The sequence below is a fragment of the Falco punctatus genome (genome assembly GCF_963210335.1).
Source record: "Falco punctatus genome assembly, chromosome: 3".
Classification (NCBI taxonomy): Eukaryota; Metazoa; Chordata; class Aves; order Falconiformes; family Falconidae; genus Falco; species Falco punctatus.
The window spans coordinates 115,354,802-115,377,011 of record NC_137582.1 but is presented as its reverse complement, the minus strand read 5'-3'; the positions used below and the strand labels follow the sequence as shown (position 1 = coordinate 115,377,011).

The following is a 22,210-nucleotide window of genomic DNA, read 5'->3' as shown; positions in this document are numbered from 1 at the left end:
ATCCCCTGCAGGAGGCAAGTCCCTGTGTCCTGGGCACTGAGCTAGCTGCAAAACACTTCTTCCTTCCCCCAGCTCCCTGTCGTTCTCTCGGCTGCTTATTTTATTCAGAATATTGCTTATGTAGTAGAAAAACCTGGCTGGGGCAGAGTACAAGCAATAGTAGAGTGGAATGACTTCATCACCATAGCGATGGATACTGTCATCGCGCTGTGCTTTGCTTTAAACTCTTGTTACACAAACGAGCAACACAACTGACAGGGGATTACACCAAACCCAACTACTTCACACTATTTTTGCCTGTATATGTGCATCGTCCTTTACTGAGTAGGAGCTGTTAATGAATAACTATCTTTTTCAAGCATCTTAGCTGAACGGTGCATAAAACGACAATCAAAAGATAGGAGAGGAAGCCGAGCAACTGTTGTCTCTGCTGTGCCTCATGCGTGAGCTGCTTGGTCTGTTTGGGCTACTGAGTTCTTGTGGAGACCTTTATTTTTGTAGGATTATTTCCTTTCTCTGAGCTGCAACAGGCGAAATCCATAAATTCCACTTTAATAATAATAATAATGATAATGATAAAAATAAAATGCCTTGTTCTTGTGTCAGACTAGGAGAAGCTCTGGGGCGAGGGGTTTCTTCCCCCTCTCCGTCCTGCTCCAGTGCTTCCCAGTTCAGCCAGCTGGGTGAAAGAGCATCTCTAGGTACCTGGTGCCCTTGTCGTGTTGTATTTGGGCGTCTCCAAAGTGACTAGTCAAACCCCAGAGGTCCAGAAATAGCAGCAGGCAGCTTTTCTAACAGAGCTGTTGATAATCCAGGGTGGCTTGTGCGAATGGCACTAACTACAGGGTGCAGCCCTCACTGGTGGCAGGAGTGGGCACCGTCTCACACGGTCCTGCTGGGGTGCAACTCGTCGGGGTTTCAGATCAGAGCGGCACTGACCTGTTCTCTAAATTGTTCCCTGTGCTGCGGATTATGTGGAATTAAAGGGATTTAAAATGCAAGATGTCCGAAGATAAATATCTCCCAAGTTCAGCCCGGCTGGCAGTTGCGTAACGGAAGGTGTTTGTTCTCCAGGACACTTCCCTGCGTGCTATGGAGGAAGCTCCTCGGGGCAGCATGTGCGCGGAAGGGCTTTGGTACCTGCCGGGCAGTTCTAGCTGGCACTGCTCAGCGGTGCCCTCCCTGTGGCTGCCGCTCCACGTGCCCATCAGATTAGCTCCTAATCCCCGTTTCTGCTCGCCCCAGTGTGGGGCTGGCCGGCAAGCCGCAGGGACAGGCTGCTGGCCCCCGCCGAGGCTCATGCTGCTGCCTTCATGGTAGCCCAAGCTCATTATGGTGCGGGTACCCCAGGGACGGAGCTGTGCCTCCCTCCTGCAGCAGGTATTGTCTGCTTGTGCCGGCAGGGAGATCTTTGGGGTGGCTCTCGAGGCAGGACGCTCAGGAGGCTCCTCTCCAACAGCGGGAACAACGTGCTGGAAGAGGGTATCTGGCAGGGAGGCACACACACACACGCTCGCTAACTCGCTGTGCGTGGCATGCAGGGGAGTGCAGACATAAAACATTTTAAAGAGACAAATGTCAAACCAAGAAACCCGCAAACCATCTCAGCTCTACTTACCACGCAGTGAGTGGCTGTATTTTATCTCGGGAGGTGATGAGCCCGGATCTGTGAGTGTGTTTACATCCTGGATGCTTACAAATGGCTCTTCAATTCCATATGAGGGAATAAGGACTGGGTTTGCTCTGGGGTAGAAGGAAGGCGCTTGGCTCTAAATACTGCAGTTCTCTCCTTACCCATCTGCCTTATGTTCGCTTGAGAAAGTGACTGTTCCATCAGGAGCTTCATCCCTCTAAAACCATGGGCCTACATGCCCAGGAAACCTCCCTGGCACGGACACTGCTCTCTTTCTTTCCACATCCCCTCCCTCCCCAGGTAGGATGGATTTCTGTCAACAGCAGCATGTAGGACAAGTGTCTCTCGGGGTCAGGAGCTGATCAAACGCAGCACCCAGGTCTGGTGGGCCCGGAGGAGCACCCGGTGCCTCCTGACTTATCCTTGGAGCTGGGGGGTTGGACAGACCCTGTGTTCATTCGCTGTGTGCTGGTGTCCCCTGGGGAATGACAGAGCTTGTCCCATGCGTCAGCTCACCCCTCTCCTGGCTGTGCCTTGCAGCTCTGTTCTCCAGCCCGTGAGCAAGGCACTGCTTCCTCTGGCCAACATGGACATTCCACTTCTCAGGCTGGTTTAGAGATAAAGAGCCCTCCCTGAGCTACGGTTTGGGTTAGCAGCCAGTTAGGAATTGGGGATCAGTGCCGGCTGAGCCGGTAAACACGAGCTTGTTTCCAAGTCTGGTTATCTTGAGCGCAGTGTCTCCCTGCTCTCTGTGGAGGCTGTGCGTAAACACAAAGGCTTACTTCACGTCAGAGGTATTCTTCATGCTAACGGCACCAAGAGCTCCATGTAAACATCAGGGCAACACTCCTCTGGCAGAACTCGGTGTGCTTGCTTTTTTTTTTTTTTAAAAAAAAAATAAATTGCTTTTTTCAGTCATTGGCTGAAAATACTGAGGAGCTTAAGCCCAGTTTAAGTTGGTCCTAAGGTGAGTGATGGAGCTTGGAGTGGAGCCGTATAAATGTAAATATTGCAGGGCCAGTGTCAGGCCAAGGGGCAGGCAGTGGTCTCCCCAGCCAGTGGGGTGGTACTCGGCGTCCTGGTAGGACTGAGTTGTTCCGGGGGAGTGGAGACACCTGAAAATGAAGATGGATGGAGATTATTGCACTCACAAGAGTGTGAGCTTGGAAGCACCTGGTGAATGTTGTAGAGGGTGAGTGCAGCATCAGAGGGAGGTTTTCTTAGTGGCCCAAAAGCGCTTTCAAGACCCACAACTGCAAGTTTTGTTTAGAATTAAAAGGAAGTAAGTTAAATTTAGCCCAAGGGGGAGAAGGGGATAGTGTACTCCTAAGGCAGATGTCAGGCTGGTGTCCCCTCAGTTCTCCAGGGAAGGAGTTAGCTTTGCTCCTGTTAGATTCCTGCAAGGCTCTAAGATAGTCATCTGAGGCTGAAATGCAATTGCATTGCAACTCTTCTCTTGGACCATAACATCTGAAGAGGAGTGAATACATTTGCTGTGTTCTTTCAAAGAAAGAGAGGAATCCCATGATTTTTTGGAGCCTGAGACTATAGTGCAAATTAGATGTCAAAGCAAAATCTTCTTGCCCTTGTTTTTCTCCACAGTCTGCAGAAAACCTTTTGTACGTGCTTATTCTGAGTATCGATGTCTAATTAAATCCCACCCACTTTTGCTCCTGCTGGTTCCTCCAGGCGCAGTGCTGTGCCAAACCCGATACGCCTTCGGCTCAGCGCGTGGTGTGACTGGCTGATGCTCCTCCAGGCGGTTCAGGTCACCCGCTGTGACTTTGTACAGAGCTCCAGCAGCAGAAGCTGGACTTGCCAGCCCCAGGTGGCCCAGAGCCAAGCAGGTGGTGCAGATTTCCTGCAGCGGTATCAGCTGCGATAGGGTAATAAATAACTGATAACTGTTCATATGAAAGCCAACGTCATGGCAAAATGGCTGATAACTGCACTCCAGCACTGCTTTGCTGTCTGCGCCTGATCTCCCCTCCTTGCTTCTCCCTGGGAGGGGGCAGCCACAGCATGGGTGCAGGGGGGGTGAGATGGTGCGACCACTCAGCTGGGTCTCTGGAGCAGTTCCTCTAGTCCCGAGGATGGGATTCCTGTACCCACCGCCCCAGGGACCCACGCCTGAGGAGTGCAGGGGTGCCGTTCACCCCACGAGCGATGGTCAGTGTGTGAGCAGCCCTAATGATTTCATTTGGGGGTGTGGAGAGACTCTCTGGACAAGAGCCTTTTTTTGTTGGTTTTTTTTTTTTTTTCTCAATCCTTGGCAGATAGTGTCCCCTAGGTATGTGGGGACTTGTACCATGTCTGAAAGTGGCGTCCACCCCTGTTTGTCCTGCACGAAGGGCCCTCGGAGCCAACAGCCTTTGTAAGGGGGTGTAAGGAGCGGTCCCGTGCCCGGCATGTGCTAATGGCAGGTTCTTTTCCTTTGCAGAATGGGCAGGCTGCTCCAGAAGAAGGTGGGAATCCTCCATCCAAGGTAAAAATGCTCTGGGGTTACGTCTTCAAGTCATCCCTCTGAGCTGCGTGGGGGGCGCGAACTGACTCGGTGAATGGCTTGGGGACGGCTGGTTCTAGATCCTGTAAGCTGCTGCTTTGTGATCTGGATGAGCACATGTGGGAAGATGAGGGATTGGAGTAGAGGAAAAGATAAACCCTCTTTGTTCCTGCCTCTGTGGTCATCCAAACATATGTGGAAAGTTTCCCAAGGGGCCACCTTGGTCCAGCACGCGGGAGGTGGCCTAGAGGGCTCGGAGCGAGCATCTCTGGGGTTTTCCAGTGCTGTGCTTGCACCTTTCGTGTTGCGATCTTGCCAGGCAGGATGAGAAATACAAGAGTATTTGATGGTTTTGGCACGGCTGCCCTCGCTGAGCACCTGGTAGCTGTTTATTCTCTTGCCTTGGTGGGGCTGGGAGAAGCTCCGCTTCTGTCAAATTTGCCCTCTGCGTCCCCAGTGGCATCAGCTGGGAATGGTGGGGGGAACTGAGCTGCTGTTGTCCGCGTTTGGGCAAGGGTCTTAACCTGCCAGACCTTCTTCAGATACCTAAAGCCCTTCCAGCTCCACACATCAGCTTGATTTCTCTGTTGCAAGCCCTCTCCAAGCACGCGACTGCGGGGCGATGCTGTTCGTGTGGGCATTTCCTAACTGTGCCCGTAGCTCTCTGTCCTGCGAGACGCTGCAGCGTCAAAGAGCCGTCTCGGTACCTTGAAATCGTGAGCCTTTTAGGATTTCCTTTTCTGATCCGTACATACTGTACCCGTGAGGAATGACACAACATGTTGGATTTGGCCGGGCAGACCTTGCCAAACGGGTTGTCAGGAGTCCGTCCTGTGCCTTACCCTCAGCGAGTGCCCTGTAGCAGTTTCTCTCTCTGAATCATCGTCCCTGCTAAAGGCCAGGGGGGCTTATGGCATTGCTTTTCTGGTTGGTTACTGTCATATTTTTAGTAAAAGAAATTTAAACCTAAAAATCAATTGCCTACCTTTCAGCCAGTTGGGTTTTTTGGGGATCTTATGCTGGACTCCTAGCATTGCCCTTGCGTCTCACCTACCTGCTCTGCATTTCTGTCCCCGTTGCTGGGCTGGCACTTTTCCAGTGGCCTGCGGAGAAATCTGGCGTGGGTCAGATGAACTCAGGTCAATGAGACTGTGCACTTCCCTCCCCTGAGAACAGTGGTTTTACAGTTCTTCACTGTGCCTGCATCTCTGGCATGGAAAACCGAAAGAAAATATCTCTCGTTTCTGGTTGGATTCCAGCTGGATTTCTAAGACTTGAGACTTTGCCTCTTTCATCTTCAAACACTTGGCTCAACTGCCCTCCTGTAAAGGCAGCTGAAGTATGTTGCTTTAAAAACAATCAAAGATTTTTTTTTTTTCTTTGAAGGACATCGCTGGGGCAAACCCTGGCTGATTCCATCCGTAGATGCAGCCCCACAGAAAGGTCATGCGATAGAGGCCAAGAAAGCGCTTGAGGTTCTCTCTGCTGCTCCGTGTCTGTCCCTCTGGGGGACACGGGCGTGAAGTCCTCATCACAGCTGGGGAGCTGGAGCCGCGCAGGGAAGGCACAAGAGCTTTGTGCTACGTGCAGGTGTCCCGATTTCCACTTTTCCAAGGCACCGTGGGCAAAATGCCTGTGAGCGGTGTCTGACAATCCCATTTTCGGTAACCCTTGATCACACGGAGCCTGGCTACATCCTGAAATATCCTTGGTTGCGTTTTCCAAGTTTGTGCAAGGTACGTTTGTGACTAGCACTGTCAAATGAAATCCCTGCTACGAACACAGACCTCCAACCTCAGGGCAGACCTGAGCCAGCTGCGATGCGGCGGTGGGGCGAGGCGGGCAGCGCGCTGAGCATCTGCGTATTTTCCTGTTCATTTTGGGGGTGGGCAGCAGCAGCAGCTTCTGGCACCGGTGCTGCTTACAGCAAGGGCTGAGGAAGGAGGAGTAAGCGGCAGTAGATGTTGGAGGTTGGCTGTTGCCAAGCTGAAGGTTGTTCAGGATCCCTCCCGTACCCCTCTGTTCTAGCTGTGTGTAGGGAGCTGTAAGGGGACGAGGCACCTCTATTCTGGGTTTGTACTTGCTATCCTTTTGCGGCTAATTCTGCGATCTCTTCTAAAAATAGCCTGAGGCAGCAAGGGTGGCGATTACTCAACACCCACGCAGAAGTGCCATCCCTCCCCTGTCCCTGTAAGTAGGATGCTGTCAGAAGTACAAGCGTTATTTGCCTGGGCAATAACCAAAGACACTTCACGAAGGAGGGAATCCAACAGTTCCTCAAAAGAGTTGGGAACTCCGCAGCTGGGGGCACGAGACCGATGCAGTCTAATGCCTCTGTTGCCGCCTCACCTGCTGTGGTGGCACATGGGGGTCTTTGGTCTTTGGGCATGAAACGCAATGGCATGGTCAACCGCAGAGGTGGTGAGGGGATGTTTCGGGCCAGGCTGGCTGCATTCTGGTACTTTCTAGCAGCCTCTGTAGCTCCAGCGCAGCTTCCTACCAAGGACAGCTGGTGCATTTCACAACTTCTTGTGGATTTCCACCTTTCAAGAACAATTGTGGTACACAAGTCCCTGCAAGCATCCTACCTCAGTGTGTTTATCTGAGTATCTTGGAAATGCCTGCAAGATCTTGCAGGTCGGGCAGAGAGCTGTCTGGAGCATCTGCCTCCCTTTGCACGGTCGCAGGGAAAGGAGCCTGGGTGTGCAGTCAGGGCCATCTGAACAGCATTCCAGCTCTGTGGCCATAAGGAATTCCAAGCCAAACCCTCTCCTGACAGCGAGCACAAACCTAGATTGCTCACATGTACTGAAATCCTTGCCTATCTGGATGTTCCCAGCGTGTCCCTACTGTAAAAGTCTGCAATCTGCCCGGCAATTCTAGCCACATCCCTAAAATCAGATTGCGGATCCAATGCTGCATTGAACATTTGGCAAAGATAAAGCAAAAAGCCATCCTTGTACTTTCTTATTTCCCTCTCCTCTTTGGTCGTGGTGTTTGGCCCTGCCTAAATTAGATGTTGGCTTCAGGATAGCAGCAGCCCAGCTGGTGCAAGGTTTCAGCGCAGCGCCTGCAGGCTGCAGGACAGAAAAGCTCCTCTTCCACATTCGTATTGGTGGTAGAGGAGCAAGATGGATGCTCATGGAGCAGCATCTCCACAGTGCAGAGAGCTCAGGGTCGGTTTTCTTCTTGTTCTGCTTCCTTTAACACAGCCTGGGCTGACGCCGCGAGTGCATCTCCTGCGACAGCCTGGGGGTAACCTCAGCTGCGTCTCTGTGCAGGTGGGGAGCAGGGAGGTCTCTCGCCTTGCTCGCAGGAGCTGCTCTGCCCCAGGGGCTCACCGCAGCGCGGTGCATTGGTCCCTAGGTACCGACACTCATCCTCTCATGTTCTTTAGGTTTTAATTGTCAGGTAGGCTGAAGATTGGTCCTTGTTCAGCTGGGGAACGGCGACAGAGGGCTTGGATTCAACAGAAAAAAGGAACCTCTCGTAATTGGGGTTTTACAGCCAGCTTGGCTGTGAGGTGAGCTTGTGGTCCCTGAAAGTGCCAAGTGTGAGGAATTATGCATGAAAGTACAACACCCAATTAGTGAAATCACTTCATAATGAAGAGCAGAGGAGTGGGTTTGCAGTGCTGAGTGTGCCCACTCCCTCTCTGGAGGTAACGCTGGTGCAGGCTGGGAGTGCTGATCAGCTTGTTCTTGGGTGATAATCACAGCGCGCGGTGAGAGCTGGGGAAGGGAATTAAGTAACCTCTTGCAGCTCCGCTTTGCACCGTAACAGAGACCCTTGAGAGCAGAGCGAGGGCTTTGCTCTGCTGCAGGCACCCGGTGTGAGGTGCCCTACCTGCTCGGTGGCTGTTAGGCAACAAACCGCAGTGGGAATGCAGTGAAGGGGAGGGCACGGCTCTTTCCCAGATCTGTATAGCTCCTGCTGATCTGTTCTCGTGTCCTGATGGGTAACGCTTGCAGAAAGGTCCTCCCCTGCAGCTTCTTCAGCAAGGGATAGGCAGGAACCCTGGACACGGACACTTTTGGCCTGAGAAATAACCTGCATCACCAGTGTGAACATTAGTTTGTGTTGTTCTGGATGAAACACGCTGCTGTAACGCTCGAGTGATGACAAAGTAGAGTCGCAGTCACAGCTCCGGATTGTAATTCTTTGGGATGAGCTGGAGGAAACAGGTTGTACCATCTACCTGGGGTAGCTCTGTGCCAGCCCCCGTGTGGTTCAATAGCAGGTGAATGCTGCTAGAAATAAGGCTGGTTCTTGGGTTTGCTACACTCCTGCACCTGCGGAGGGCCTTGAGCCCAGCACTTCTCACTCCCGCCTGCAAACTGGGCAGAACTGGGGCAGCTTTCCTGCAGGCTGGACTTTGCTCCTGGACTTTTGACCTCCAGTTGTGAACTGGGAATTCTTCATGCTTCTCCAGCAGGATGTAAGAGGGGAAGGCTTTGTGCTGCTCCCTCATGCTGGCAGTGCCCAAGGCCAGGTTGGACGGGGCTGGGAGCACCCTGGGCTGGTGGGGGGTGTCCCTGCCCGGGGCAGGGGGCTGCAACTGGGTGGGCTTTAAAGTCCCTTCCAACCCAAACCCTTCCGTGATTCTGTGCTCATGGCATACCGCACCAGTGCTGGCTCACAGCTCTGCTTTCCAGCAGTGCCCCTCTCTCCTTCGCCCAGACGTTGCCCTGTGCCTTGCTGCAGGCATCGCTGCCTGCCAGAACATCCACTGACAGTTGTCCCATCTGCTCTGGACCTGCATCACCGAGTGGGTGGTAGAGGGGAAACTTGAAGCACCTTCTCTTTGCAGTGGGGGAGGAAGAAAGAGGCATCCAAGACCTGCTGACCACCAAGGGGCAAGCCCTGTGCGCCCACCTAGTGTCCAGGTGATGGAGGGCTCTCTGTTGCATAGGCTGCATGCTGCCAGCATTGCACGTCAGCTCCAGCTCCAGGTGGAGCGCAGGACAGAAGACATGTCCAGTGGTGTGATCCTCATCAGTATTGGACACCGCTCTAATCACGGCCTCTTAACATGAAGGGTTTTAAAACAAACAAGTGAAGTGCTCTGCTTTGAAACGGCCCAGCGTGTTTGCACAGCTGCTGCTGTTTTCTCCAAGAACTGGAAAGCTATCAAATGTGGGAAGAAGCAGGTATCTGAGCAAATCCCTTCTCTGCCCACTGCCCCTTCTTTGTTGCTTCCAGCCAAGAGTGCTCCGGCCAGCCTGGTCCCCCAGGACCGCACAGAACCTGGGATAACCTGCTGGGAGCAGAACATCTCGAGCATGGCATGGTGCTGCCTGGGATCTGCCTCCCGCTCTGCACCGCAGGGACCGGGCTGCAGCTATTGCCACTCTTTAACATTCGGCTTTTTCAGCCTGTCAGTGGTAAAGCTCTTCATTTAAACTGGCTGCTCCATCTTGTCAGCTGAAGTAATCAAGTGGGTTTGTTGTTAAAGCAATGCCTGACAGCTGCCTGGCTTGTTCCTGCCAGAGCGGTTGCTCTTCGTCCTTGGCAAGGCTGGGCTATGGGTAACAGCAAGCTTCTGAGCTCTTAAAAGAAAAAAACAAACCAAACAACAACAAATAAATGCCTGTTTGAGGAGCAGAGTCTCTGATGAGCTGCAGACTAATGAATAATTGAAGAGGGGTCAGTTTACAGGACTTGCACACGAGGAATGCAGCAGTCTGCAGAGCCAGTGAGTGGTGCTCAGCCAGCCCTCATGCGTGGCATGCCGACCCACCAAAACTGCTATGCTTTCTTCTCTTCCATTTCCATCTCCTTTGTGGGTTAATAGAAACCGCCTCAAGCTCTGTCTCCAGAAAGCCTTTTTTATTGAAGGGGAAAGAAAAAAAAAATATTTTACTGTGCGCTGTACCTTGGAGGAAATGCATGTCATCCATCTCCCCGTCAGAGTGAAAGGAGTTCCGGAGCCTGCAGGAAAGCGAGGGGTGCTCCTGCCAGCCCCTCCTCGGCCGCGCTTCTCCCGGCTGTCTGAGCCAGGGGGCACGGGATTGCCGAAGTCAAGTTCTTTGTGGACCCAGGAGGAAGTGTCAGCAAGGCCAGAGCTCTGCCGGCGCTTCCCTGGAGGGATGGAGGAGTCACGGGCTCCTCGGGATGGGGTGGTGGCAGCTCCCTCTGCGCCAGGGACAGCAGCAGAGGGCTGGCACCAAAGAGCTTATATTTGATTTTTAAAGGGGTCAGATTGGGCTTGGGTCTCTGGAGCATGCCAGCCCAGCAACGGGGCGCTTTGAGTCCCGTTGGTTGGGGGGTCCCTGGCTCCACAGCTGGCTGGGATGCCAATCCGAGACCCTCCCTGCACACACAAGCAGTCCTGCTGAAGCTCCTGCAGCTTTACAAGTCTCAGCTTTATTTGGAAGCCAAAGCCTAGTTTTGACACAAGCAGTAAATTCCTTCCATAGTTCCTGGTGAAGCTGCAATAACTTTTTTTCCCCCCGGTTGCACTGTGCTGCCTGCCAGGAGCTGCCGTGGGGCTGGGGGAGGCTGGGGACCGTGCGGGAGGATGGTCCCAGCTGTCCGGTGGGGACTCCCGCCTTGCCTGGAGCCCTTCTCCTTCACCTTTAGGGAAAGCCGCTGAATAATTCCATGGGATGCAGCGATGGAGGCAGAGGCATTGCCTCCCTGAAACTCCAGCTGATCTCACTGCAGCGATGCTCTGAGGCACAAAGGTTTTCCGAACCGCTGCGCAAAATCCAGGTCCTGCCCTTGCCCGTCCTGGAGCACGCAGCTGGGATGTGGCACCCCTTCGGAGGTGGAAAACGATGGTGTTTATCACTTGTTTGGACTTGAAACCTCGGTCTCAGCAGAGCTTCTGGCATGGCTCTGGGAATACTGAAGGGGCTGCGAACACAACCTTTTTGTGCTCCCGTAAGCATTTTGAGTGTGGCGGTATTGATTTCCTCGCCACCCGAGAGGTGTATTTATCCGGGTGGCCCGGTTGCAGGTCAGGAACATGCAGCATTTGCTTACGGAGGGGGAGGCGGTGGCTCTGCATCGTCACTGGCCAGCCAGGGAGCACCGGGACTGGGGCCAGCGGTGGTCTTGAGGGGTCACTCCTTCCATGCAGTAGCATAGGGAGTGGAGCCCTAGGGTCTCCGCATGGACAGAGCAGGGGAAAAAAGCTCCTTAAAATAGCTTTTTTTTTTTTTTGTATCTTAGGGGAACGGGACAAAACATGGTATTCCCAGTGTTCAGGGTGACTAATTCCCGTACTGTGACGTTTGGGAAGGGGATGGATGATGAGCATCGTGCTAGGGGCCTGTCCCCAGTGGGGCCAGCGCAGGCGTGTGCCTGTGTCATGGCTGAGCTCTGGAGGGGGCAGCCACTGCCTGCATCAGTAGTTACAAGTATTAAGTGAAAAAAATTGTGCTTTGCTACAGCAGGGGCTTGTCCCGGGTGCTCTCACTGGAGTGTTGGTAACGCACAGCTCAGGCCATGCTTTGGATGTGGTTTTTTCCTTTTCACCTTGCTGTAGTTCAAAGCCACCCTGAAAATGTGCCGATGGCTTGTCTGTCAGCGTGGCTCACATGTGTGGCCTTCCCAGGGAGTAGGAGAGAGCTGGCTTCGCCCAGCACACGTGAATCAAAACCTGGCAGGTACCAAACAAAGGCTTTACCGAGTCCTGAGACCACTTTTTGTGTGTCTTGCAACAAGAAAACTGCCGGCAGCATGTGTGCTGTGGGAGGAGTATGGAATTCCTGCGTTCCTGCGATAGAGAATAGTTCCCACGTCCCACGATAACTCCAGGGGCAGCAAACAAGTCTTATTTCTCATTGTGAAAGCAGCGTTAGATTTTATAATTCAGTTGGAAAAGAATTCTTTTTAAAAAAAAAAGTTTTTGAATTCTGTACTGAAAGTAGCAAAGCTGTGTCGTGCCTGGATGGAGGATAGTGCTTTAGTGCTGGTTCCTAAAAGTAATAGTCTTCATTTAGAAAAGCCTGGGATGGGGTCTCCTGGTTTTACCATCATCAAAGCATGAGCTGATCTGGATTTTCTGAGAGCAGACCTTTCCTCCTTGCTGGGAAACGTGTGCAGGGCTGCGGGAAGGGGAGGCTGTATCCTTTGCACTTTCTAAATGGAGACTAATTTGTTCTGTAGAAGCTGCATAATTTAGTTCCTTATCTCCTGGCAGTTAAAGGTCTTTTCTTCTCCAGCATCTCATTTCAGTGGGTGCAAAGTCCTGCTGGCTGTGCACGCTTCTCTCGCAGCTCCATGGCAGGCTGCAGCAGGGCAGGAGAGCTACCAAAGCCTCAGTGGGGTTTGGGAACATCTTTTGTCTGAGCTTGTATCTTTAGCCCAAATTGCTCATTGTCAGCTGATCCTGGCCCGCTGTGGCTTGTAGTGCCTGGAAAGGGTGGGGAGATTTTACTTTCTTTTAAAAAAAAAAAAACAACAAAAAACAACTTTCAGGATCTGGTGCCAAAATGCCCCTGGAGAGAGCCAGGAGCAGGGGGGAGACTGGGCAGTGCGAGGGGATGCCTGTGCCTTCACCTCTCGGCTCTCTGCATCCCAAAAAGGACCTGAGCTTTCTGGCATAAAGCAGATATTTTGGTGCTCCGGGTCAAATGAGTCTGTTAACAACGGAGCAGATCAAAAACGATGTTGTGAAGCAGAAGGACTTGCCTTGCCATGGGAGCTCTGCTGTGTGAGGCCATTTCTGCCTTCTCTCTTCTTCAGCCTCAGGCTTTTTCTGTGAAAACATCTCAGCCCTTCATCAGCTCCTAGAGACTCTGCCCACAGAGGAGTTTATACAATGGGTGTTTATGAAATGGGTCCTTTTGGCCCTCACCCTCCTGTTTCAGAACAGAAACACGTTTTGGACGTTGAAGATGCTCCGAGTGCCACCTGCTGGAGTGCGCTCAAGGGGGAGCGGTGGCCGGGCAGCCAGCCTGGCAGGGGGCCCTGGGCTCAGCCCTTTGGGGTGACACAGCCTGTCCCACGGCTGCAGACACCGGTCCCTGTCGCTCTCAACCCTTTGGGGTGACACAGCCTGTCCCACGGCTGCAGACACCGGTCCCTGTCACCGCTGTCCCCCCACGCTCTGCTGGGGAGCCCTGTGCTCTGTTGCTGCTGCTCCCCTCCTCGCTGCCAGAGCGTGCTGTGTCCATTTGTGGCCCCCGGGATTTTGCATCCTCCCTGTGACAGCTCCGTTCACCTCCACGGAGGACGATGTGCGTCACCTTGTGCCATACAAGAGACGTGAACTTGCCGGTGAGAGAAGGGGCCCATGAAAAGACATAAGGGTGGAACTGCTCTATCTAAACATCAAACAGGGTAAATCTGCACTGTCTTGGTCTGAATTGTCCCTTTTTAGGGATTTGCTTGTAACCCCTGTTGTGAGGAGCCCAGATGACTGCTCGGAGCGGCAGCAGAGCCCTTCCCAAGGGTCACCAAATTCATTTTACACTGAGCATTTGGCTGCCTCCCTGAGTGGAGAGGAATCACCCAGAGAAAGATGTCCCAGTGCTTCTAGGGTGCTCGGGTTCAAAGGCTTTTGTTTTAAGCCCATTGTGGGGAGGTTCCCGGTGTTATCCATGCCATGATGGAGTTGGACATTCACTTCTCCCAGCTGCCTTGGCTCCGTCAGAATTTGTGCACGAAGGTGGCGGCGAACAGGATTTCTAGATGCTGGCGTTACCAGCGCCTTTGCTGTGCAGAGCTCTGCCTACGTGACCTGAGTTTCTTCTCCATCCCTCGTTTTTTGGTTTGTTCCATTTTTTTAAGAGACCAATAAAACAGTCCTTGGAGATGGCGTGGGGTGAAACATGCCTCTCCCCCACCGCAGCGCTGTTCCCTCTCAGTAATCCCTTCGTGCAGACCTCTGGCAGCAAAGCTCCTGCCAGGAATCCGCCCCCGTCCTTATCTAATTGCTAAGTTCCAGTTGCCGAAGTCTCCGGTGCTCCTTAGCTGTAAAAGTGACTTTGTCCAAGACTTCCATCTTCAAAGGCACCCCACGGTGGGCCCTGCTCCCCGCCCCCCCCCCCCCCCCCCCCCCCAGTCGGCTGCCTCCCCAGGCTTTTGTCTGTCAAAACAGCAAATGCCCTTGTTCAGCGTGAGTTTAGTTTAAAGGACTAACGAAGTCGTCTCTTTCCCTGCAGATCCTCTTGGATTGCTCTAGGAATCTCCCTCTTCTTTCAAGCGCTGTCTGTGGCCCCGAGCATTTACACTGTCCTGTTTCTCCCTCCTCCTGCAAAAGCTGTTGCTGATACTCTGATGTCTCATAGGGGCACAGGCACACCTCTTCCCTCTGTCTGCTGCCTGTTTTTATAAAACCCCCAGGACTGAATTCTTCCGCAGCTTTTCCTGCTCTGAATGTGGTTGGAAGTGGCTGAGGAGCTCAAGTGAGAGGTCTCACATCTTTTCTCCCTGGCTTTTTGCAGATGGGGGCATGCACCTACTAAGCAAAAGTAACCCTGTGGTATGGAATGCAATGGAATGGTGGTCAGACCTTGATTTGAGCAGGCATCCCTGCAGTGGTGCTGGATCGGTGATGTTTGGGGTGATGCTGGAGTGGGAAAAGCAGAGCCCACAAGGTTTCATCCCTGGGAGGGAGAGCGGCGGTGGGGCTGTGGGAGCTGGATGGCCCAGGGAGCACGGGCTGGGATTAAACCCGACGGAACGTGTGTGGGAGAACTCCTCTTGGGTGGAGAGATTTTTAAATCTGCTTGAGGTTTCAAATTAGTATTTTTTTCTTAATTGTGTGTGTGGTATGTGTAAGCATGAGAGAGGTTGCTTTGGTGCTTAATTGTTGAATCCAACCTTGATACTGCAGTGCCTGCTGAATTAGATAAAGTGAAACTCTTACATTCTCCCACATGTGTTTTTTGAACTTTGGCAATTGAATGAAATTGGTACGATCTCGCCAAATGTTCTGCTTGGCTGGACTTCTGTTTTCAGCTTCTCTTCTGGGCAGTAGTGAGTTGCAGGCCAGGAAACAACTCCTTTCCTGAGTAAACAGGGAGTAGCAGCACCTGTAGGTCAGTAGCTGACTGACCTAGCTCTTGCTCTCCCCTCCCAGTAAAGCCCCAGGAGTGGCGGTGGGCTGGCGCGGTGATTGTGCCACGTGTAGGGGGTGTGTGTGGCACAGGTCTGTGGTGACATTGCTCAGCTCCTGAGAGGTCCCGGAGCAGTTGCAGGCTTCTTGAGAGGCATTGCTTAGAGGGCAGGTTTCCTGTGGGGGTAGTTCGTGTCGCCTGCCTTGCTTTCCTGGAAGTCGGTGGATGGCAAAAAACCGAGTTAACATCTGCAGCTGCTGATACGACCATCTCGTTGCTGTGGGCAGCACTTCCTCTCGTGTCAAAATGGCTCTGCCTGGCGGCACAGCTCCCCTCTCTCCATCCCACCTCTCTGAACTGGTCCAGCCCATCCTCCGTGCTGGCCGGTGGCTCCGTTCAGACCCGGGTACCACAAGTCGAAGCCCTTCACTTTGCAGGGCTGTGAGATGTCTCTGCTCGGGGCAGAGCGGTGCCACTCAGGGACGAGCATCCCACAGGACTCCTCAGGCTGGGGCTAGGACAGGGGGCTCCCGGGAGCACTGGAGGTGGTCCACCAAAGCAGTGCAGGCAAAAGTATGCGTGGTTCTGGTCAATTCTTTGGTTGCAAATGAGACCAGCCACCAGGCTTGCCCAAATAAGGCCCTTGCAGGAGGGGAGGCAGTGACTGCCGAGGTTTCTGTGCTTTGTTTGTTCCCCTTTTTGAGAACCACCACTCTAAAAAAAAAAAAAGTTCCAGACAGAGCAGCCTTTGCTGCTCTGCTCTAAGCAAAAATCAGACTCCAGACTCGCTTCCTCTGCAAAGCTGCAGCATTTCTTGCTTCCCATTTATGTCAAGCTCCCTCCGGAGCGGGAGTTGCTGCTCTGCAGGGCTGTTACTGCCCTGGAGTGAGTTGCATAAAATAACTGCATGCAAAAGTTCAGGAGTGTGAAGCTCCTGAGGCTGGTACCCAGGAGCGGTCTGCACTGGGAGGATCTGCACGAGCCACGCGGTCAGAGGTCTTCTCCATCCAGTGTTTTCTGGCCAGCAGCTGTACATCCGTGGGGACAGCCCTTTGGGCAGCGTGGGGGCACCGGTCCCACTGCTGGAGCGTGTTGACGTGCCAGCAGCTGTCTCTCTTCAGGCAGCAGTTCTTCACACCATCGCCTTCCTGTTTATGAAACCCTGATCCTTCCCTCCTGGGTGCTGTTCCAGTGCTCCGTGGGATGTAACTGGATCCCAGCAGGAGGCAGAGGCACTCCCTAGCTATTCTGGTTTAAATCTATAGGGCTGGCAAATGTTCTGTTTTGTGGAGCTGACCTTGGGGCTTGCTGGAGCTTAGTCCCACAGTCCTGCCTGCTGGCACAGAATTGGATTACAGCATCTTTAACCCCTGCACAGGGAACCGGTTGTGTCTGGCACTGATGGATTTGGGAATCGTCTTTCCTAGGACTGATGTGCCAATGACAGCGGGTTCACGCAGAGTTTACAAACGGGTCTTGGCACTTCAGTGCCAGCGTCTGGCCCACCACTGCTCAGACAGCATCATCTCACTTCTCCAGGACCCAGGGGTATAGGAACGGAAGAACAGAACTGGCAAACCCACTGTTGTCACCATCCTTTTGCTTTTCAAAAATACGGAATAAGGCCTAGTAGTGACTTAATTCTGCCCTAAAAGCATCAAACTCACCCGGGATGATTTGGAAGCATGATGGAGGAAGGCTCTTCCCTCGCCTCAGCCCTTAGACTCACAACCTGCCTATAGACACGCAGCTGCCTGCAGCGCAGTTCCCTTTGACTTGTGCTTCTCGCTTTAGATTTATCACCTTATATTGGGATTGTCACCTGCTTGGTTGGTTCCAGTCACTTTTCTAGGGAGCAGAGACAGCAAAGCAAAAAAGGGTTTGCACTCTTGCAGCAGCCTTTGCCTCTGTGGCCATTAACTGCATCTGAAAGCAAAGAGCTGATGGCTTCTGCTTCTGCCCAAGTGGTCTCTGGGTTTAGCAGAGGGGCTTCAGGGTGGCTGTTTTCCTTGGGAAGAGCCTCAGGAATTCAAAGCAGTGTTTCTAGGGTTCAAAAGGGGCAGGTAGGCTGAGCCAGGCCCACGGCAAGGCGAGACAGGGTGAGGATGCAATTCTGGGTGTCCATGTTAACACACAGGTCAGAAAACTTCTCAGAAAAGTGGCCAGACCACAGACCGGGGCACTGCATCGTGCTGTCTCATGCCGAAGCATGCCTGCCTCCTGCAGCTGCTTTCCTTGCACGAGCTGTAGCTGCCCAAGCCCAAGCTCCAGCTTCTGTGTTTCTCTGCGCAGAACTGTTTTGAGCTGCCTCGTGCCTCCTACCACTGAGGGGGGAGCGATCCCTGCCGGCAAATGGGCTCTAGGAGTGGGAAAGAGCAATGGGGATGCTCTGTGTCGACACAGCTGCAGCCTGGCACAGTGCGAATGCTGCGGTCCAGGGCAGCACTAAGCAGCTTAACAGTGGCAGAAGTTGCATTGGTCTGGCAAGAAGTTTGGCAGGAACTGTGACTCTTTGAAGATACAGAGTAGGGGCAGCTAAAGGGATTCTGCAGAACAGCAAATGACCTTGCAGTGACACTGGTGAAACAGCCAGGTAACTTTTGAAACCATCTAGGGCATCTGTTTTGCATAGATGAAACGCAGATGGCCTCTTGAGGGGAACTGGGAAGTAAGCACATGGCTCTCTTCTCCTTGCAAACACAGAAACTGGGAGAGAACTGATTCGGAACCATAGGGCTCATGTCCTTCTTTCTGCTCCGCTCCCTGTGGCTGCGCTGCCTGACTTGGCCGGTTCCCATCTCCTTCCCAGCCCGGCCCCGTTAAGGCATCCTTTGGTGCGTAGGAGCAGGGCACGGGGCAGCGTCACAGTGCAGGAGCTGAGCTGGAGCCAGCGGGCAGTGTTGTGCAACCCTCCCGTGAGATGTCAGGGTGCAGCCCTCGCGTGGGGCCCGGCAGCAGCACCCCAAAGACCTGATGCAGCAGATGACCAAGCGGTGACTGGTGTGGGGCAGGGACAAAGCAGGGAAGGATGCAGAAGCTGCCTCCTCCCGGCCCCTTCCCTGGAGAGCTGCAATCCAGCTGATCCTACAGGGACAGCGTTTGTGCTGCTCAGAGCAAGGGCGGTGTAACTTTGGAGAAGAAAGCGGCGCAGACTCTCAATTGCTGGTTGCTGCCGCATGTAGTGACTGAAATTGCTCTTTCTGTGACATGGGGGACTATACTGATCCTCTTGAAAAGCCTGCTGAGATTTGCTGATGGAAAGAGCCATGCCTAAGCACCCGTAAAGCCATCCAGTGTTTTCATTTGGCTGCTGGTATTGTGCAGCCATCGCCACACAATGCAATTTCCACATACGAAACCGCAGTTTCCTTTCAGCGAAAACTCCCAAAATACATCCCGGTGACGTAACTACTACACTCGGGGTTCTCGTGCTGGTCTGGGTGCTGCAGAGAGCTCTAAGTTCAGAAGCCAGCTTGCAAAGTATGGGAGAATAGCAGCCCAAAGCTTTGGAGATGCTGAGGCTCCTCTTTCGCAGCAAGCCAAGGATCCAGGAGGCAAGTGTCTAGCTGATAAAATATCTGCTCTGCATACAGCGCTGTGCTCTGTCCCTTCTGCAGGACGCAAGAAGCTGGTGCATCGCCTGACCTTAGAGAGCCAGACCTTAGCCAGTTTTAATTAATGACTTCTCTTTCGGAAAAGGCATTTCTGATGGTAAAACTGCTTTCTAAGAAGTGTCTTTCCTAGGTGCTGCCAGAATTTGGGAGTGTTTTGGGACCAGAGCATGTGTTGAAGCAACAGAAATTAAAACAGCTTCTGGTTAGTTGTTGATGAATAGGAAGCGAAATGCCAAAAGCGTAATCTGTTTCAAGCTCTTGCAGGTTTTTTTTTTTCCCCCTTGCATTTAGATGTGACGGTCTCAACCAGCAAAGTGACAAAACGCGAGCAAAAACAAACCTGTCTCTTGGCTTCTGGCTTGTAAAATCCTTCCTCAAAAAGGGGGAAAGTATGCAGGAGGACTTGTATTTTGAACTTCATGTTGGAAAAAAACCCACCCTGTATGTATGTCCCCAGCCCCTGACCTAGGATGACTAAGCCATCTGTGCAGGTCTCAGGCAACTGGGAAGTTCTGAAGTTCTCTCCTCCTCTGACTTGAGGGACCTCCTGGGCTCAGACCTGACCTTTTATTTTCCAGGAACAGCAAATATAATTTCCCAGCGGTGCAGGAACCGGTGTAAAATGGCCTCCCGTGAGGCTGTGGGTGCCAGAAGATGGCTGGTAGCTCACAGGAGCAGTGTCTTGTGCTGGGAGGGTGGACCGGCAGAGAGACCCGTGCTTGTGGGAGCAAAATCAATCCGTCCCCATCCAAGGCAGGGCTTGGTGCAGTGGAGGAGCCATGAAGAAGCTGCTTTCCCTGCGGGTGGGTGTGATCCCCAGCGGGGCGGGTAGGGGGGCGACCGCTGAGGTTTCCATCATCACTTTTGGGTGCTGGGGAAGGGGTTTAGTTGTAGCTTTGGTGGGTGTGCCAGCCAGCTGCCCCAGGCATCGCTTCCCACGGCGGCGGCGGGACAGCCACCTTCTCCCAGACCCAAAGAGACCTTGGCTGCTCTGCAGGGGCAGAGCGACGGGGGGGAGGAAGGGGAAGAGGTGACTGCACGGGCCCCCTCCGATCTGATTCAGTCCTTCCGGAGCTAAAAATCAGTTAGTTCTTAACTCTGATCTCGCTGGCTTTATGCAACTCCTCCTTTCCCTCAAGGCTTGCTTTTTCTTCTCTTACCTCCCCGGAGCTCCCGTCCCGTTTTCAGGTCGCTCTGCCTCGTGCTGTTCCCACCTCGTCGACATTGCTGGCACCGAAGAGCCCTGCCAGCGCCACAGGCTCCATCGTGCTGATAAACTGCTTGAAAAGACACCAGAGGAGTCACAGCCCGAGTCTCTCTTGAGATCCCTTCTGTCTGCAGTCGCATGAGTTTTGTCGCAGCCAAAGATTTGAACCTCTCGGAGGAAATGTTTCAAATCTGATTTGATTTTTTTTTTTTTTTGGGGGGGGGTGATTTTTCTATTCAAACTTAGGTCATTATCTAAAACACGGGTGGAAGAGTACCTAGATGTGATAGCAAATCTGTGTGTGTTCACTGACATACAGCAGGCTTGGGGGCTGACCTTGGAAAAACTTGCTGACCTTGCAAAAACTTACTTCTTCCCTTAAGCCTGAGGTTCTGGGGGAGAAGGAGCTGTATCCTAGCTGAGCAGCGCTTTTCTGAGCTCCCTTTAAATGCTTCTGCATCTCTCCCTATATAAGGGTTCACAGAATTGCATCTGGCCCCAGAGGCAGCGTAAACTGACATTTCTAATGCTGCTCAGGGACCTGTCAGAGCAGCTGGGCTGGCCTTGCCCTCCCCTCGAGGGATGTGGTGAGTTTTGGCATTTGAATATGTTCCTCCTGGTTGCTTTAGAAACGGGGATCGTGCCCCTGGAGAGAGGCCCTCTCCTTGCCGGGGGTGCCTGACTTCCCTGCAGACCCAGCACACCGCTGCGGGAACAGATGCTTTTGGACTTTGTCCAGCTGAGAGTAAAATCTGATCTCAACATTAATCAACCTACCAGAAATTAATTCTCTCTCCTTGGTGGTGGTGCTGTGATTCTTGGGGAATACACGTCACCGAGTGCCGGCACCGTGTCCCTCTCCACCGCCCGTCAGAGTGTATCAAAGCCTTTAACAGCAGCTGGAGCCACCAACGCAGCTCAGAATCGTGTCCCGAGGAGGGATGTCTGGGGGGGCACCACCAGTGACTGTAACCAGCTCTCCTGGCCTTGCTGAACAAGTTCATTGGGAAAACTTTAGCAGAGTATCACAGCCCCTCTGTGCTGACACTTATTTATTGTCCCACAGGCCAAATCAGACATCACTTGGATAGAGAAGGAGCTCGTGGACTCAGCAGACAAGGTAAGAGACGCAGATGTGCACCTGGGGGGGACGCATGCATTTGAGTTACACTTTGTCCCACGACAGGTCGTCCCACGTACGCGAGGGTGTGAGCAGAGCCCGCAGGGACCTCTCTGAGAAGCAAACCCTTCCTCGCAGCACGCCCCGGCAGCCTGGCTCAGCTAGGTGGGACTGCTAATGCAGAAAGCAGCTATTACTCACTTGTTCACATGACATCCTGGACTTGACTTCATCCTCCTCCTCCTTCCTCCCCACACCAAACCCCTTTCCGTGCTGTCATTTATGTCTGCTGTGGCTTTCTGATCTTGTCAGCTTGCTGGGGTGGGCGCTCCAGCATTTTAGGTGCGTGGACATACCGTGGGGGTTTTTGATTGCTTTTCTGAGGCTCCTCTCCCCGCGCCGAGTGCCTGATAACACAACATGCAAAATTGTGTCGGTCGGGACAAGATTTATCAGATCTTGCCGGGCCCACACACAGAGAGCTGGCTGGCTGCATCTCCTGCACGGCTTCACTGAGCAAGGCAACGCTTCCTTGGAAGCAGTGATGCTCATCTTTGGGCGGCACATTGCGGGCAGGGTTTCTGTTTCACGGGGACTGTGGCAGAATGAAGGAGGTGTCAGTATGAGCCGACTTTCCCGGAGACTTGTGCCCAGTGGCTGCACGGTGCTGTTCCGTGCTGCTCCGGCTCTGGACCTCATCAGCTATTGAGGTTCCCTCTGCGGAGCTGGGACCAGCTGTCTCGCTGATATTAAGTCATTTGTTTCTTTCGTTATTGGTTCTCAAAGAGCACATTATGGGGGTGGAGGAGACAAGACAGTCATAAGTAGCCTCTCTGGGTCCAAACCAAGATTCTCTTTTCATGCTCTGCACTCTCGGGAGAAATTCAGAAATCAGCGCTGAGACGGGGTTAGTTCTAATTGTAGGGGCGTGGGTGTCTTTTTACTCATTTCAAGGGGTTTCTTTCTTACCTGCACTCTCTGGGGTCTTGCTGCAGAGAACACATCTGTCCTGACCCAAAGGAAGGGTCAAGGGGGGCAGGCTTGGCAGGGGAAGAAAGCAGAACAAGCGCTTAAAATACCTTTTCTCTGTCCTGCCCATAAATCCAGGCAGCAGTGGGTCC

The 22,210-nt window shown here is 53.0% G+C and overlaps 1 protein-coding gene across 7 annotated transcripts in view; it reads left to right on the top strand.

The window, feature by feature from the left end:
* Positions 1–22,210, top strand: part of RPS6KA1 (ribosomal protein S6 kinase A1) — a 41,526-nt gene that overhangs the window by 2,105 nt on the left and 17,211 nt on the right. The window contains exons 1-4 of one of the 7 annotated variants that reach the window (XM_080378764.1): positions 18,574–18,702; positions 18,893–18,964; positions 19,054–19,565; positions 21,036–21,089. In XM_080378764.1, coding sequence (XP_080234890.1) covers positions 19,542–19,565; positions 21,036–21,089 — 78 coding nt within the window. In that variant the 5' untranslated portion in view covers positions 18,574–18,702; positions 18,893–18,964; positions 19,054–19,541. Of the gene's footprint in view, positions 1–4,073; positions 4,119–18,547; positions 18,703–18,758; positions 19,566–20,158; positions 20,938–21,035; positions 21,090–22,210 lie in introns of those variants that run through there. The other 6 variants (XM_080378765.1, XM_080378766.1, XM_080378760.1 and 3 more) reach the window with 6 other exon arrangements.